Here is a 14,449-nt window from a genome sequence, read left to right as displayed (position 1 = left end):
TAAAGAGACTTACCACTCCTCGGAAAGACGGTGGAATGAGCCCACAGTAAATTGGAACAAAGGCACTGCAGATCAGAGCCTGAGAAGAAGAAACAGAGGATTAACTTTGTTGCGGACACATTTTAGTGCATTGTTTGTTGTTAGAAACAGACCAGAAAGCAACTTGAGCTGTGGAATTAAATGCAGCAATCAGGCCTACATTATGATCGATGGACCCAAGGATGGGAAGGGGAAAAGAGAAAAGGAAATTCCTTTACTTCATGCAGCTATCTTTGGGTTGACCATTTGAACACAACCAATCTTAAAGATACTCCTGAAATTCTAAGATAGACTGCAAGGAAGGACACTTGATCAATCAGATAGCAAAGATCCAAATGATTGCATCAACTCTAACAAAAAGTTACTTTTTGTTAGAGCTTTTGTTACCTTGCAAGCATTTTTAATGAGTCAACTTTTCATGTGAAACTGGCATTTAACAATACCGGGAGTAGTGAAATAGATAAAAGCAAATTACTGCGGATGCTGGAATAGGAAACAAAAACAGAAAATGCTGGACAATCTCAGCAGGTCTGACAGCATCTGTGGAGAGAAAAGGGAGCTAACGTTGAGTCTGGATGACCCTTTGTCAAAGCTGTTGTCTTGAAATTGATGTGCCTATAATGGAACGAGACATCCTTCAAACAAAATCAACTCACTAGTGACTGAGTTCCAGCACTACCTTTAATATTGGTCCAGATTTTCCAGTCTTAAGTCAGCTATGAAGCAAGGATATTCACCATTGACCTCAAAAGAAAGTTGCCCAGAAATATCTGGGAATCTCTGACAGAAGTTTCCCATTTGCCCACAGAAATTTGAATCTGCTACCAAATCAAGGGGATGTCATTTCTGTGCAGCAGCAGTGATGTCGCCAAGCAATCAATCAAACTGAAATATATGTACACAACAAACTAGGAAGTTAAAAGTGCTGAAAATCCTTCACTTGTAACTTTAATTTTCAAAGAGTAAAATAAATGTATTGTATTGGGATGAAGCTAAAATAACGTAAGCAAACTTTTAAATAGTTTGAAACATATGGAATCTTTCATTGTTGAGGAACTTCGCATTACAGCATTAGAAAATTAACTTTTGAGGGCCAGTGGGGGCATAAAGCAGCAATTATGAATACACAGTTAAAAATGCAGTTTTACCTCATTCAACAAGGTTGAATTTTTCCCCAGGGTTTTTACAGAAACATGAATAGCGTTATAAAGATATTTTTGTTAATTCATGATTACAAGGGAGATAATAGTCTTTGGGAACCTCTACACCACACTTTAGGGAGGGGCAAGCACTCAGTAACAGCAACTTCTGCATTGTGCATGTCGGAGGTTGCAATTGGTTTCAGTGCAGTAATGATAGTGAATGCTGACAGTTACGTTGTCATTACCACAGCCAAATCTGGGTCAGTGAAAAGTGTCAGAAGCATTCAAGAGAAAGGCCCTCCCTTTTGGGCCCACTGCTGTTTGTCATTTTTCTAAATGACCTGGAGGATGGGTGAGTAAATTTGCAGATGACACCAAAGTCAGTGGAGTTGTGGACAGTGCGGAAGGATGTTACAAGTTACAGAGGGACATAGATAAACTGCAGCGCTGGGCTGAGAGGTGGCAAATGCAGTTTAATGCAGAAAAGTGTGAGGTGATTCATTTTGGAAGGAATAACAGGAAGACAGAGTACTGGGCTAATGGTAAGATTCTTGGTAGTGTGGATGAGCAGAGAGATCTCAGTGTCCAAGTATATAGATCCCTGAAAGTTGCCACCCAGGTTGAGAGGGTTATTAAGAAGGCGTATGGTGTGTTAGCTTTTATTGCTAGAGGGATTGAGTTTCGGAGCCATGAGGTCATGTTACAGCTGTACAAAACTCTGGTGCGGCCGCATTTGGAGTATTGCGTGCAATTCTGGTCGCCTCATCATAGAAAGGATGTGGAAGCATTGGAAAGAGTGCAGAGGAGATTTACCAGAATGTTGCCTGGTATGGAGGGAAGATCTTATGAGGAAAGGCTGAGGGACTTGAGGCTGTTTTCATTAGAGAGAAGGTTAAGGAGGTTAAGAGGTGATTTAATTGAGGCATACAAGATGATCAGAGGATTGGATAGGGTGGACAGTGAGAGAGAATGTGATGTCTAGCACGAGGGGACATAGCTTTAAATTGAGGGGAGATAGATATAGGTCAGATGTCAGAGGTAGGTTCTTTACTCAGAGAGTAGTAAGGGCGTGGAATGCCCTGCCTGCAACAGTAGTGGACTCGCCAACACTAAGGGCATTCAAATGGTCATTGGATAGTCAGATGGACGATAAGGGAATAGTGTAGGTGGGCTTTAGAGTGGTTTCACAGGTCGGCGCAACATCAAGGGCCAAAAGGCCTGTACTGCGCTGTAATGTTCTATGTTCCCCCATCCCCTTGTGCAAAGGAATTCAGCAATTCACAGACTCAAGGCCGATGTGCCTCTGATTTCGGCAAAGTCCGATGTCTTGCAGGAAAAGCAGCATTGAACAACGGCAATGGTGGCTTTTTCCCGCCATATTGTCTGGCACTTAGTCGGAAAAATGGCAGGCATGGGCTCCATGCTGTACCGCTGGCTGGTGGTCTCAGACTCACCCACGCCGCCAACACCCCAGCACTTCATTGATCCAGGCGCCATATTTGAAGGTCATCCTTGCACACATTTCACCTTGAAGTCATGGCCGTCAGACCCAGGAAACATTATGCATCCCCTGCCACCCCACTTCCCCCAAAGATGTAGAGCCACTCCCGGAGTGCTGCGCTCACTCTTGAGCCCCTCTCAGAGCACTGCTCTCTCGGTGGGTGCTTTTGAAACCAGTTGTACATTGCCCCATCCTGACATCACGCCTCTATGGATACGATTTTGATATGGGCGGGATGTTAACTTATTACAATAAGGTTCTTGACCTACGAAAGGGGATAAAAATGGCCTGCCGCTGGGGGTGAGGGAGAGACAATCACGTCTTGCTCTTGCATTTAAGTCAACATTTCGGCATTCTTGCGATATTTCACGCTCTTGCCACCAAACAGGAGCAGAGAATCCCAGCCTCAGTCTCAACTGCATTCCTGCAACATTCCCTTGCATGGTCCTAATAGAGATATAACTTTCAATCCAGTTTATGAGGCGCTTTCTCGTCTTACCTGGATGAGTTCTTCCTTGGAGTTGAACTCCGATACCAGCACATTCTCACCATCAGGTACTCGGGTAAGAGAAATGCAGAGCCTGCCTGTGGCTAGCTGGTGTGCATTTTCTGGAAGATTCCGGAAAAGCCCATTTCGTATTATTTTTACTAAGTTGAAGGATGGATGCAGAGGTCCCAGGTTTCTTTTTCTGGCTTCTTTAGCTACTTTCATGACATCAGCGCAACAATTATCTTGAAATATGAAACAATGAGCATATTAAAGAATTGCGGGCTCTCAATGCACAAATAAATAATAGATTATTGAATCAGAGCAACGCAGCACAAAAGGAAACCATTCAACCCATCATGCTTGTACCAGCTCTCTGAAAGAGCTATCCAATTAGTTCCACTCGCCTGTTGTTTCCCCCAAACCCTTTCAATTTTATCCCTCCATATTTATCCAATTCTCTTTTGAAAGCCACTATTGAAAATGCTTTCATCGCATTTCAGGAAACACATTCGAGCCCACAATGTAAAACCAAACCTATTTCTCAATGCGCCTCTGCTTGTTTTGCCAATCACATTAAATTGATTACTGATCTTTCTGCCACTGAAAACAGTTATTCTTTATTTACTTAATCAAACCATTCATGATTTTGGAATCTTTCAATCTCCTCTTAATGTTCTCTGCTCCAGGAGAACCTCATCTTCTCCAAAGCTCTCCACATCAATAAAGTCCCTCAAACATGATTGCAGAAGAGATCTACAAACTATAACATAGCTTGTTCCTGAAGTGTGGCTATCAACATTTTTATACTGTACAATAATTCAGTTTGCAGGACTTCCTTGTTTTTGAACGCCATACATCTATTAAAAAAGTCCTCTCAACGTATCCAGCCTGTTACCTTCAAAGATTTGACATTTACACCTTCATGTCCCCATGTCCCAACCCTCCTTTTGAAAATTATACGCATGAATTTATGTTGCCTCTCCTAATTCTTCCCATTAAAATGGGCCACTTCACATTTCCATTGCTGCTGCTTGTAGCTACTCATGCCGGGTAATCTACTGTCATCCTCATATGTGCACTGTAGCTGATCTCAACTGCTCTGTAATCCATCATCCAACTATGCCTAGTCGATCTCCACTTTGCATTAATTCTGGCTATCTCAATCCTTCCTCAGACTTCTGCGTAGTATCTAATATCTTCTGTTATCATTTATCCTAAAGATGTACAAATTACTTACTTGTTCCAGTGTGACACGATCCATTTCAATCATCGCTCTAGTTTCTTTAATATGTTTCTTCCAAATACCATTGTTTTTTGTCTTTCTGGTGTTCATAATCAATCCATATTCTAAACGGATAGATTTAATTTATGATATTTTCCATGGCTGCTTCCTATTCTGCAAGTAGTGCTATATCATCAGCGTACCACATGTATGTTGACGCTTTTGGCCAATGCCACCTCCTCACCTCGCTGAAGGCTTTGCAGGCCCGTCACCCGATGTTAGGTCAATTATCTCAATTTTGCCTCAGGCTGCCTGCTGGACCCAATGCCAGAAACCAGGCTGCCACTTTGCACCCTTACTCAATGAAAGTTCAGACACTTCGCACCAATTTTGAAGATCAGTGACCAAATTGCTTCGAGTCTCCACCACTTCAATGTCTGGCAAACTGCTTTCCCGCACTAAAGGGGAGTCCACCAATCAGAGCCTGATGTTGTTCTGTATTGCCTGCAGGCTCTCAGCAAACTTAAGAGTTACCAAGGATCTGATTGGTGTTCCCGCTACAGCGGTCACCTCTCTGTATGCTCCCCCTCCCACAAATTGGCTGGGGCCCCATGCTGAAGCTGTGTGTGTGTTACATTAGGAGTCTGCCTCACCAGCTCCAAAGTTAGTTACATTCACTGCTAGTGTGTAGTTTGAGCAGTGGCTCGACTTTGATTGCACAAGCAGAAATAGTCTTCAAGCACACCAGCAACCAGAATAAACAGGCTTAAACTGAACATCACCAAAAGCTACAGCAAGATTCCAAATATTTTGTGAACAGTGAATGCAACAGTGTGTGTTTGGAATGTTCCCATTAAATACCAAATGGTTTTATTTAATATTTCAAACAATTTATTTATTGTTCCTCACCCCGGCAAAGAAAAACTGATGTTTCAGCAACATTAATTATCTGGGAAATTCACAGACACAAGGCATTTGTTCACTGGTGGTTAATCACCTAATAAATACTGCCTTGTCTGAAATGGCACATTAGTACGGATCTTGGAACAGGTTTTTAGGTCAGTCACAGCCAGGCTGTAACAAACCACAGCAGTGTTAAGCACCAAACAAATGCACATTTAAAAACAGTGAGGAAGCTGATCGCATTGCATTTCCAATTAACTCAAAAAAGGATCTTAATTTAGCTAATAGCATACAGTAGGAGGAAAGTGTGAAATAGGGCCTATACAAAATGTACATTTCTAATGAGCTCTTTATTCCTGTACTTGCCACATTTACCAAATAATTTTTCAGAACAGGTTCTCCCAACTTTCCAGCTTCTGGTCTTCACAAGGACTTTTTAACCAAGATAGCTCAAGAACATTCAACGCCAGCATAAAGAATCCAGTAAGTACAAAAAGAGGAAGGACGATTTTGGATTTAGTTTTGAGGAAATGAAGGTGTAGGGGGCATCAGTGGGCGAACATTTTGGGAGTGACTATAATTTAATGGGAATTCCATTTGATTCAGTGTAGTGTTGAAACAGGACAAAGCTAGCCCAAGTGTACAGAGGTTTGGAGGGGGTAGGGTTGTGGTGCTAAGTTGGACTCATTGTAATATCGGTCGTTGTGCCCTGGGCTAGTTAGAAGGGCATTGACCAGGACCCCCCTACTGATTTCAATCCAGTGAAATTGAATGGCAAATTAAACTCCGATTAATATGCTGGCTTCCGGAGAGAAATTGACAAATATTGGAACAAGTGGTCAAAAATATACGGACTACTTAACGGGAAACATTTTGTTTGAATGTCCAAATTGTTGGTTGTGAGGGGTGCGGAGGTTCAGGGGGGACTTGAGGAAAAACACTCCTACCCAGAGGGTGGTGACGGTCTGGAATGCACTGCCTGGGAGGGTGGTAGAGGCGGGTTGCTTCGCGTCCCTTAAAAGGTATCTGGATGAGCACTTGGCACGTTTTAACATTCGAGGCTATGGGCCGAGTGCTGACAAATGGGATTAGGATTGGCAGATCAGGTGCCTTTCATGCAATGGTGCAGATGTGATGGGCGAAGGACCATTTCTGCATCATGATTCTGTGAAATTAGGAATAAGCCACTTGGCCCCTCGAGCCGGCTTTAAACTTCCCACCACCCCTGATAACTTTTCGCACCTCTTTCTCCTCCCCAGTTTATCGTAAATCTATTCAGCTCTGCCTTCAGTTTCCACCACCTTTTCAGGAAGTGCATCGCAAAGAAAATTCCGGAAGCGCCCCGCAAGGAAAAACATTCTCAATTCTGTCTTAAATGGGGGACCCCTTATTTTTAAACAGTGACCCCCTAGTTCTAGATTCTCCCACAAGAGGAAGATTCCTTTCCACATCCACCCTATCAAGACCCCTCCATATCTTCGATGTTTCAATCAAGTCACTTTATATTCTAAACTCCTGCGGATAAGAGCAATTCTTGCAAGAACAGAATTTTGTACGACATCGGAGATTGACTTTTTTTAATAGCCGTGCACAGGTAAAATTACACAACCATATTAAGCAGCATTTGTAATTTGGGTTGTGAAGAAGGAACTTTCCGCTCTTCTCAAATCCCTTCTCCCTCCCAGAACTGCTATAGGGTCTCCCTTGTCTTCGCCTTCCACCCGACCAGCTTCTGCATCCAACAGATCATCCTCTGCCTCTCTTGCCACAGCATGATACCATTATCAAACATCTCTTCCCCCTCTTCTCTCCTGTTAGTAATTTAAAGGGAAAGGGACCACTCCCTCTGTGACATCCTGGTCTACTCAATCCTAACACCTTGACCCCTTTCAACAGCGTAACACCTGCCATTTTACTACCTCCTCTCTTCACCGACCAAGCCTCCAAACATTCCTTCCAGTTGAAGCAGTGGCTTAGGTGCCGCACTTTATTTTTATTACTTTATCAAAGTTACAAAGCCAGAGCTCAAGAGTGTGGACAGGGACAAACCCCTAATCTAGCTCCTTGCCTGCTCCAAAAAACAATTCAAATTGAATCTGATTCATGGTCCCCACAAAAGAGACATACCAGATCCAGGCATCATACCTGATCTCATGCTCATCTTAGCCAAAAGGCCGAGAAGCGATAGGTGCAACACTTTTAAGCACCAAATATGGTGCTTGATTTACATCGGTATGACCAAATGCAGATTGGGTAACCATTCTGTGGAACACCTTCACCAAGTCCGCACGCATGACCCTGAGCTTCTGATGGCTTGCCATTTTAATTCTCCACCTTGCTGTTACACAGACGAGTCTGCTCTTGACCTCTGCGACATTGTAGTGAAGCTGAATGCAAGCTTGAGGAACAGCATCTCCTCTTTTGATTTAGGCACTTCTGGATTCATTGCCTCACTGTCAGCTCGGCTGAGATGCCAAAAGTCAGCTCCGTGTGTAGACTGAATCTGGGAAATCAGCGAAGAAACTGACAGGAGCCCAGCCAGGGTCCTTTTAGAAATTACAAAACGATGGACTCCTGTTAGGTCGAGTCCAGTATGTGAATGCTGGGAATTACAAGCAGCCCACTCTGACGCTGGAGTGATGAGGAGAAAAAAAAAAAGAGCTGTGTAAATTACTCAACCTTCACTTTCAAATGAAAAAATGAAATGAAATGAAATCCCCAGTAAGGGGAGACTTCGAGAAACGTTTGATTTTAAAAATGTAGTGATTCATGTTCAAATTACTTGGTGAACGTCCAAGGGATATCCGTAACTTCTCGGTTCCGTTCGCTACAGTTGCCCAAACTGGCATCTTCGCCAATCATACCCCCAGAGAGAGCTTCAAATTTGAAGGAGTGTCTCTTCAATAAACAAAAATGTAGAAAATCGCACTGGAATGTCGAAGTTTAGTTTTGACGGTACAATTCGCGGATGGTCGGGTGGGCTCCTTTGGGAATTTCACAAAATTGGTGGTTCTTGCAGAGGCGCTAACCCGGGGTCACTGTGGAGGTCAATGGCCGGCAGTAACCGCGTTAGCAAGAGAACATTTAACTCGCTCAGCTGAGTCAGCTCACACAACAGCGGCCAATAACACAACGCGCTGAAACTCAGGTCAGCCCAAGCCCACTGTGGCCCCACCGCTTCAGTGTCCTGATGATAGAACACATCACATCCCGGGGGCAGAAACTGTAGGTCGCTACCAAATTGATACTGAGAATCACGACCTTTTCATACCTAACATTGGTCCCAGCTGATGTTAATATAGTAAAGAGAGTAAGTACTTTACACCCTCTGCACTATTTAGCTTATAGCGTCTCAATCCAATTGGTAAATAACAGGAAGCATGCAGACATTAGCCATCCTCAAGATTTACTGAAAGGCACACACGTGCAAAGAAAAAAAAACACTGAACATCCCCTTTCCCTATGGCATATGCAGAACACATCTCAGGGTTCCGAATTGTTGGGAGAATAAGTCAGCCAATTCATCCCAACCCAAGTTGTTAATAAGGTTGCCGATTAATTCAATGATGCGATTGCAGATATTTCGCAAAACTGCAAGCTAGTGGATTTTTAAAAAGTTACCTTAGTAACAAGGACAGTGGAAAGATACATTTCCATCCTCTCCAGGCACTGTGGCAATTCCACAGGCCATCCTTCTTTGCAGATCACACTAGGGAAACCGATCTCTAATAAAATGTAAATTGACAGGTTGCTATATATAATAGATATTTATTACTTTCCTCCGGTTTGCCTGTGGGTTCTGATAAGCCCCTGCCCCCCCCGCCCCCCCCGGACACAGTATTGGGGTTTTTGTGCTTTGAATTATTTGCCCCAATGGTGTTTCCCCCCTCTCCAGCCCAGGTACGGGACTCACCCAGCGGTACCCCGCAGACCACGGCGGCGGCAGTCAGCGCCCCGGCAGATGCGCCATAGATCCTGGTGGCGTCCCGGATCAGGTAAGGAGCATGCTCTTGGAAACTGCTCGCCACACCGACATGGTAAACACCCAGGAACCCGCAGCCGGCGAAAGAAATGTTCCAGCCGCCTTCCAGATCAAACATCTCGGGCTACAACTGGGAATAGGCCAGGGGGAAATTGAAAAACAAAAATTGCTGCCGGGGAATTTCCAATATCTTGATATTACAGCCGAGAGCGACAGGAGTGGAGTGACACCGGGTTTCACTTGAGCTGATCGCTTTGCTCCTGCCTTTTCCCACGGACCATTATTTTACAACACAGGGGGTGGGCACATCACTGCCTCTCCGGGACGTTAGCCAATCAACTGGAAGGACATTTGAAGGGACACTTTTCAATTGTTGGGGAACTTTTCATTTATTAGTTTCCAATGTATATTAATTTAACCTGTGTTTCATTTCCTGATTATGCTTTTCACATCACTTTTAATATATACGCTGATGCATTTTGAAGCCTAATAGGTATACATGCAATATTTACCAACTATCAAAAAAATAAAAGTACTTGAATTGTGGAGAATAAATTGAGGGAATTTGGAAGCAATTATGTCACAGGAAGATTCAGAAATAATATTATCTCTGCCTACCAGAACTTGGGCTGCATACCCCCAGAACCATGACAGGGTTCTTCACTTGTCCTCACTTTCCACCCCACCAGCCTCCATATTCAAAGGTTTAACCCTGCCATTTTGGTCAACTCCAACATAATGCACCACCAAACACATCTTCCCCTCTCCTGTTAGCATCCGAAGGGACCATTCCTTCCACGACACCCTGGTCCAATCCTCAATCACCCATCCATCCTCATCTCCTTCCCAAAGCACCTTCCCAACACCCCATCTCCTTTTCACAGCACCTTCCCAAGCAATGGCAGGATATGTAACACCTGATCGTTCACATCCTCCCTCCTCACCGCCCGAGGTCCCAAACGTTCTGTCCAGGTGAAGCACCGATTCACCAACATGCTTGCAATTTAGTCTGCTGCATTTGTTGCTCACAATATGGTCTCCTCGACATTGAGGAGACCAAATGCAAACCGGATGCCGACTTTGCAGAACACCTTCACTCTGTCTGCAAACATGCTCCGGACCTTCCTGTCGCTTGTCATTTCAATTCTCCATCTTGCTCTCATGCTCACATTTCTGTCCTTGGGCTGCACAATGTTCCAGTAAAGCCCAATGCAAGCTGGATTATTAGCAGCTCATCTTCCAATTAGGCACTGTACAGCCTTTTGTACTCATCACTGAGTTCAATCATTTCAAATCATGTCCTCCATTGTGATGTTTTTCCCCTTGTGCCAGTTTGCATCTTGTTCTCATGCTATTGCTTTCAGACAATGCTGCCCTTTATTCTGCTGTTAACACATTCTGCTATTTTGCTTTCAGTCAGCACTGACCCTTGTTCTGGCCAAGATTTGTGTCTTTAATACTGTCATGATCATGCTCTTTGCTTGTGTGCCATGACATGTTTGTCAATTTTTTCTCCCCGCTCTCTAACTTATCTCTGACTTTCTCTTTTGCTCCACATGCCCCTCCCCTTTTTCAATAGCATACAACCCATTACATTTGTACCTCTCTTCAGTTCGGATGGAGAGTCATATTAGATTCAAAATGTTAATTCTGTTTCTCTCCACAGAAGCTGCCAGGTCAGCTGAGTTTTTCTAACACATTCTGTTTTTATTGCATACATTGCATACATTTCAGTTGTGTAATATGAACATATTGGGGATAATTTTGACTGATGGGGTGGAAAGTGCTTGTTATACAGTTCTCTAGATTTTCATTTCTAGTGAATTCTGTGAAAATCACTAGAGGTTTATAATTTGTGATTGAACCGTAATCGCCCATTTTACATTATCGGCCAAAGACAAAATTACTTGAGGACCTTTTTTTTTAGGAAGAATAGAATAGGCGAATAAGGAAGGAATGCATACTGCAGAGAGGGCTACTGTATATAAAAATGAGGCTCAGACACAATCAATATCCTTAGACATCAGATAGAAAAATGGATTGTTACATTACAGGGCTTATACTGCAGATTAATTCTTCCTCAACAGTTTTGTCTTCTGATGAGTCATGATCCGCAGGGTTCAAGGCTTCAAATTGGCCTAGAAAACAGGGACAGGACATGGGTCAACAGGGTGTAAGGTTTATTTTTATAAATTTAGTGTACCCAATTATTTTTTTCCAATTAAGGGGCAATTTAGCGTGGCCAATCCACCTACCCTGCACATCTTTGGGTTGTGGGGGCGAAACCCACGCAAACACGGGGAGAATGTGCAAACTCCACATGGACAGTGACCCAGACCCGGGATCGAACCTGGGACGTCGCCGCCGTGAGAACAGGATGTAAGGTTAATCAGCAGCAAATGATTGGCAACACACCCTTTGACCCTTTGTCAGTTGGCCTATGGCTCAGGTATAAATCCAGAGAACATTACCTTTTGAAGTTCTACACGTTAATCTGGACTCAAACCTAATTCTCTTAGCAGATCATCATTCCAGGTTCTACCTATGGCATTTGTTCTCATGTAGGCCATAACACTTTGATCCTCCCTGCGCGCTCCTCTCCAGCCGCAAAGGGGTGTCCTTAACCCTAGCATCCAGCAGGCAACACAACCTTCAGAGCTCCCAGTCATGGCTGCAGCCAACAGTATTTATTCCCCTGATTATGCTCTTTCTGGTCAATACCACATTCCTATTAGCTCCCCCCACTTGAATGGCATCCTTCAGCATAGCTTATTACTTTAGTATTTTACAAAATACTTAATTAGCTGTAAACCAATTTGACACATCCTGGGATTGGGATAGGTGCTAGATTAATATCGAATTTTTTTTTTCTGTAACCGTTCACTGGAAAGTACATGGACCTTCTGGCCCTATCTGCTGTTGGGATTGTTCGATCTCGCTGAAAATCAATGGACTTTAGTTGGGCAGCCGAACCTCCCATGGCAGGAAAATCCCAGCAAATGTGTCAAGGGCCCACTGTTATGATTAATATCCTTCTACCCCATGGGACTGTTTCTCAGCCTCTCTCTTGCTGTCCAGTTGACATTCTTACAGATATCAGAACTTTTTATGCAATTAATTGTAGACGTGTACTTGAACCATGTCACCTGCAGTGCAATGCAGGAGTGCTCAGTGTAATCGTAATTCCCCATAATGTCCTTATATTATGAAGCAATTTGTGGTCTTATCTTCCAAACCTTGACTGCTTTGTGTGTTAATGGGAATAAAATTGGGCAGGGTATAAATTGGGCTGGTAATTAGCCATTGCCACTTTTGCATTAGCACCCAAAACAAAATTCACTTTACTTTGTGCCAAGTTCCTTACCTTGATAAACCTTTTCTGCCCTATCACTGCATCAAAATATTGCTCTAGCTTCTTTCCCCTGTAATTATAATTATCACAGGTATGCCTGGCTCCCTGACAAAATTTACAGTGTAGAACGGCAACACGTCTGTGTGATTTCTTTGGGAGCTTCAGCAAGATAGTAGATCATTACCATCAATTAGTTTGGTATTTTAATGCTTTTACAATGGTTGAATATTTAGCTGTGGCAGGCAATTTTAGTGAGATTGTAATGACTGCCCTGAACTAACCTTTGTATTCTAGTATCATAAGTTAAAAAAGTTTTGTGTCAGGGTGTAATGCCTACTGGTTAACTTAACTCCATGTGGGCTGGATCTGCGACACTTACTGTTTCTGTCTTCCATTTTCCTTTGCTTGATCGAGTGAGTTTATGTCATGCCTGCACATTTATATGTGTTTTATTGATGTTTTGATATCTATAGAACTCCAGGTCTTATTGATGGGAATGACTATTCCCATTCCTTCTTCTTATCCAAGTCTTTTTCAAGTTCACCAATTTGCAAACAGCAGACGCCAGCTTATTACCCATAAATGGAGAAACTATTTTAGTACTTCTGTCACGCTTGCTGACATGATAAAGAAAAAAAACTCACCCTATGGTAGAAAATCCCCTTCTGACTTCTGGTTGCGGCTATGCCTTGATAGGTCGCACGGTCGGCAGCTCCCACCGATAACGGACTTTTGGGCCCTTTTAAGGCGCTCCAGCGGCATTTGGACGACGAATCCCGGTGTGGGAAGGAAACAGTGAAGGTCCCCCAGCACTGTATGGAGTGGACCAAAAGCAGAGCCGTCAAAAAAGTGGCTTTAGAGAAGAGAGGAGAGCGGGTGCGAAAAAACAAGATGGCAGCAGGCGGTGACCAGGCAGCGTGGGCCCAGTGGTCTCGGGAGCAGCAGGAGTTTTTGAGAAGCTGCTTTGCGGATTTGAAGGCGGAGATGTTGGCCCCTATGAATGCGTCGATCGAAAGGTTGGTAGAGACCCAGAAGATGCAGGGGACGGCGATTAAGGAGGTGCAGCAGAAGGCCTCTGAGAATGAGGATGAGATTCTGGGCCTGGCAGTCAGAGTGGAAGCGCACGAGGCGCTGCACAAAAAATGGCAGGAGAAGCTGGAGGACCTGGAGAATAGTTCGAGGCCGCAGAACCTGTGGATTCTGGGTCTCCCTGAAGGCGTGGAGGGGTCGGATGCTGGGGCATATGTGACCGCGATGCTTAGTACGCTGATGGGTGCTGGGGCCTTCCCGAGGCCCAGGAGCTGGACGGGGTGGACAGAGTCCTGGCCAGGAGGCCAAGGGCGAATGAGCCGCCGAGGGCTATGGTGGTAAGGTTCCACCGCTTCACTGACAGGGAGAGTGTCCTGCAATGGGCGAAGAAGGAACGGAGCAGCAGGTGGGAGAACACCGAGATCCGGATTTACCAGGACTGGAGTGCAGAGCTGGCCAAGAAGTGGGCAGGATTCAATCAGGCCAAGCCGGTCCTCCATGGGAAGGGGCTGAAGTTTGGGCTGTTACGGCCGGCGAGGCTGTGGGTCACATACCAGGACCGACACCACAATTTTGATACGCCGGATAAGGCGTGGACTTACATCAAAAATGAGAAGTTGGACTCGAATTAATGGTTTGCAGTATGTTATGAGGGGGATGGGGCGATGTTTGGGTGGGGGTTTTCCCCCGCATTTTCTTGGGTCTGGGTGGCCCCGTGGCCTGGGGCCCCTGGGGATTGGTGCAAGGTCGTAGTTGTCCGGGGTCCGGGGGTGGGGTCCGGGGGGGGGA

General features: G+C 44.4%; 1 protein-coding gene across 6 annotated transcripts in view; it reads right to left on the bottom strand.

The window, feature by feature from the left end:
* The window catches only part of pnpla3 (patatin-like phospholipase domain containing 3), a 153,657-nt gene that overhangs the window by 23,859 nt on the left and 115,349 nt on the right, over positions 1-14,449 (bottom strand). For 2 of the 6 annotated variants that reach the window (XM_072484521.1, XM_072484522.1), the window contains exons 1-3: positions 9,211-9,567; positions 3,182-3,414; positions 14-79 (exon numbers count right to left, since the gene is read on the bottom strand). In XM_072484521.1, the coding sequence (XP_072340622.1) occupies positions 14-79; positions 3,182-3,414; positions 9,211-9,397 (486 nt within the window). In that variant the 5' untranslated portion in view covers positions 9,398-9,567. Of the gene's footprint in view, positions 1-13; positions 80-3,181; positions 3,415-4,409; positions 4,478-9,210; positions 9,568-14,449 lie in introns of those variants that run through there. The other 4 variants (XM_072484518.1, XM_072484519.1, XM_072484517.1 and 1 more) reach the window with 3 other exon arrangements.

The sequence above is a fragment of the Scyliorhinus torazame genome, chromosome 19 (assembly GCF_047496885.1).
Source record: "Scyliorhinus torazame isolate Kashiwa2021f chromosome 19, sScyTor2.1, whole genome shotgun sequence".
In the NCBI taxonomy this organism is placed as follows: domain Eukaryota; kingdom Metazoa; phylum Chordata; class Chondrichthyes; order Carcharhiniformes; family Scyliorhinidae; genus Scyliorhinus; species Scyliorhinus torazame.
The sequence above is the reverse complement of the archived record's forward strand: the minus strand, read 5'-3'. Positions and strand labels throughout refer to the sequence as shown.